General features: G+C 33.9%; 1 protein-coding gene across 1 annotated transcript; it reads left to right on the forward strand.

The window, feature by feature from the left end:
* The first annotated feature begins 331 nt into the window (after positions 1-331).
* Positions 332-826, forward strand: LOC139430655 (craniofacial development protein 2-like). The gene has a single exon (XM_071197868.1). It carries the CDS (start codon positions 332-334, stop codon positions 824-826), a length of 495 nt encoding a protein of 164 aa, XP_071053969.1.
* Positions 827-2,153: the final 1,327 nt, after the last annotated feature.

Genomic DNA, 2,153 nt, shown 5'->3' on the forward strand with positions numbered 1-2,153 from the left:
CTTAGGCTCATTTGATAGAGATTTTTGTTCTCTTTTCGATGACGCAAAATCAAGAAAGCATCATGGACGTCTCAAAGTTGACTGTCGATTTGGGATTCCCAGCGAGTATCGCTTAATTTTTTAAGGGTGGAGATTTTCACAGAGGACAGAGGAACTAAATAAAAGAGTAAATAAGTATAGTATGCATTACTAAATTCAAGAATTCTGGAATTGGGAATTGACCTAAACGGAAAGGTGAATATAATTCAAATCTACGCAGCAACGAAATTTTTACTCAAGCCTACAGAAAACCTTCGATAAATACAGAGAACAAGGAGAGAAAGTAATTATAATGGGAGACTGGAATGCGAGAATAGGTAATGATATACACAATGGGGGAGGAAGTATAGGAGAATATGGGGATCAGGGAGAGGCAATGATGAATAGAAATGGTCAAAGAATGCTTGAATTTTGTTACATAAACGATTTATTGATTGAAAACACTATGTGGTGTCAAAGGAGGCAAGATAAATATACGTTTGTGGCGGAAGAAAGAAAAGCTAAGAGTATTATTGATTACATCACATACACCCAGAATCTCCAAAACAGAGTCGAAGAGGTAAAAACTGAAGCAGAAGCAGAAATGGGAACCAACCACGGACGAGTCATGGCAACTATTAATAACATAGAAATCGAAAGAGAAGAAATGACAACATACACGAAAATAAACATCCATAAACTAAGGCAGGAGGAAGAAAGAATAAAATACCAAGAGAAAACAAACAAAGAATTACAAAAACCAGAGAATTTAACACTGAGGAATGGTGGAGAATTTTTAAAGAGATAATGCGAAATAAAGCAATAAAGGTGTATGGAATGAGAAAATATAATAATTAGGCAGAGAAAACACTGGTGACAGAAAGAGTCACGGAAAGAATACATAAAAACGATTTCGGAAGAGGATAGAGCAAACTACAGAACGAAGAGAAATGCAGCTAAGAATATGGTAAGAGTGACTAAAACGAAAAGTTAGGAAGAGTTCAGAACAAGCTTAAATGAAACATACGGATCGAATAACAGGAAATTCTGGAATCAAATAAGAAAACTGAAGGGAGATCAAAAGAAACAAATAAAAGCCGTCAAAGATAAAAACAACGAGATCAAGATAACTACAAGGGAAATTCTGGACATATGGGCGGATATTTATGCAGAGAAGTTCAAGGACAGAAAACGAATTCAAACAATGAAAGAGGAAAAAGAAGATGAAATAAAGACAAAGACACTACAGACATAGCAACTGAAGAGATAACAATGGAAGAATTAGAAGAGACAATGATGAAGATGAAAACAGACAAGACAAGATAAATCCGGAGATAATAAAACATTTGGGAATAAAAGGGAAGAAGTGGGTTTTAAGTCTAAAAAACCGCATGAGAGTCGAAAACAATCTCGAAAGATTGGGAAGATAATATCATCCTACCAATACATAAAAAAGGAAGCAACTCGAACTGTGAAAATTATAGAGCCATATGTCTATCATCTACAGGTTACAAATTATACACAAAGATAATAGAAAAAAGGCTAAGAAGAGTAGTGGAAAATAAACTGGAAGATGAACAAGCAGCATACAGAGGAAGCAAACAAACGAATGATACATGTATGTATTTCGAAATATCATTGAAAGGAAAACAGAGACGGGCATGGGAATGAACTGTACCTAATATACTTGGACCTAAAAGCAGCTTTTGACACGGTTAACCGTAGTATTATATGGAAGTGTCTAGAACAATTAATGGTACCACAAAAACTAACAAAAATAATAGAAAACCTGAAGTAAGTAAGGGAGAAACATCAAATACTTTTGAAATGAGCAAGGGAATAAAACAAGGCGATGGCCTAAGCCCCTTATTATTTATAATATTAATGGACAGAGTGATAAAAAATATAAATACAAACAGTAATATGTTATAAAAGTTTGGAACCAGTAAAAATAGATAATTTACTCTATGGTGACGATATAGTGCTGATAGCAGAGAACCATATAAAAAGGCAAAGAAGTTAGTTGAAATATGGACAGAAGTATTTGAAAAGATGGGGCTAGAACTGAACGTAAATATATGTAAAATCGTAGTAATAAATAAAAAGGAAATAAGAAATAACCCGAAAGAAATATA

The sequence above is a fragment of the Onthophagus taurus genome, chromosome 1, assembly GCF_036711975.1.
Source record: "Onthophagus taurus isolate NC chromosome 1, IU_Otau_3.0, whole genome shotgun sequence".
Classification (NCBI taxonomy): domain Eukaryota; kingdom Metazoa; phylum Arthropoda; class Insecta; order Coleoptera; family Scarabaeidae; genus Onthophagus; species Onthophagus taurus.

Excerpts from the sequence above, each read along its gene's own strand:
- LOC139430655 (XM_071197868.1), top strand. The coding sequence starts at position 332 with ATGGGAGACTGGAATGCGAGAATAGGTAATGATATACACAATGGGGGA.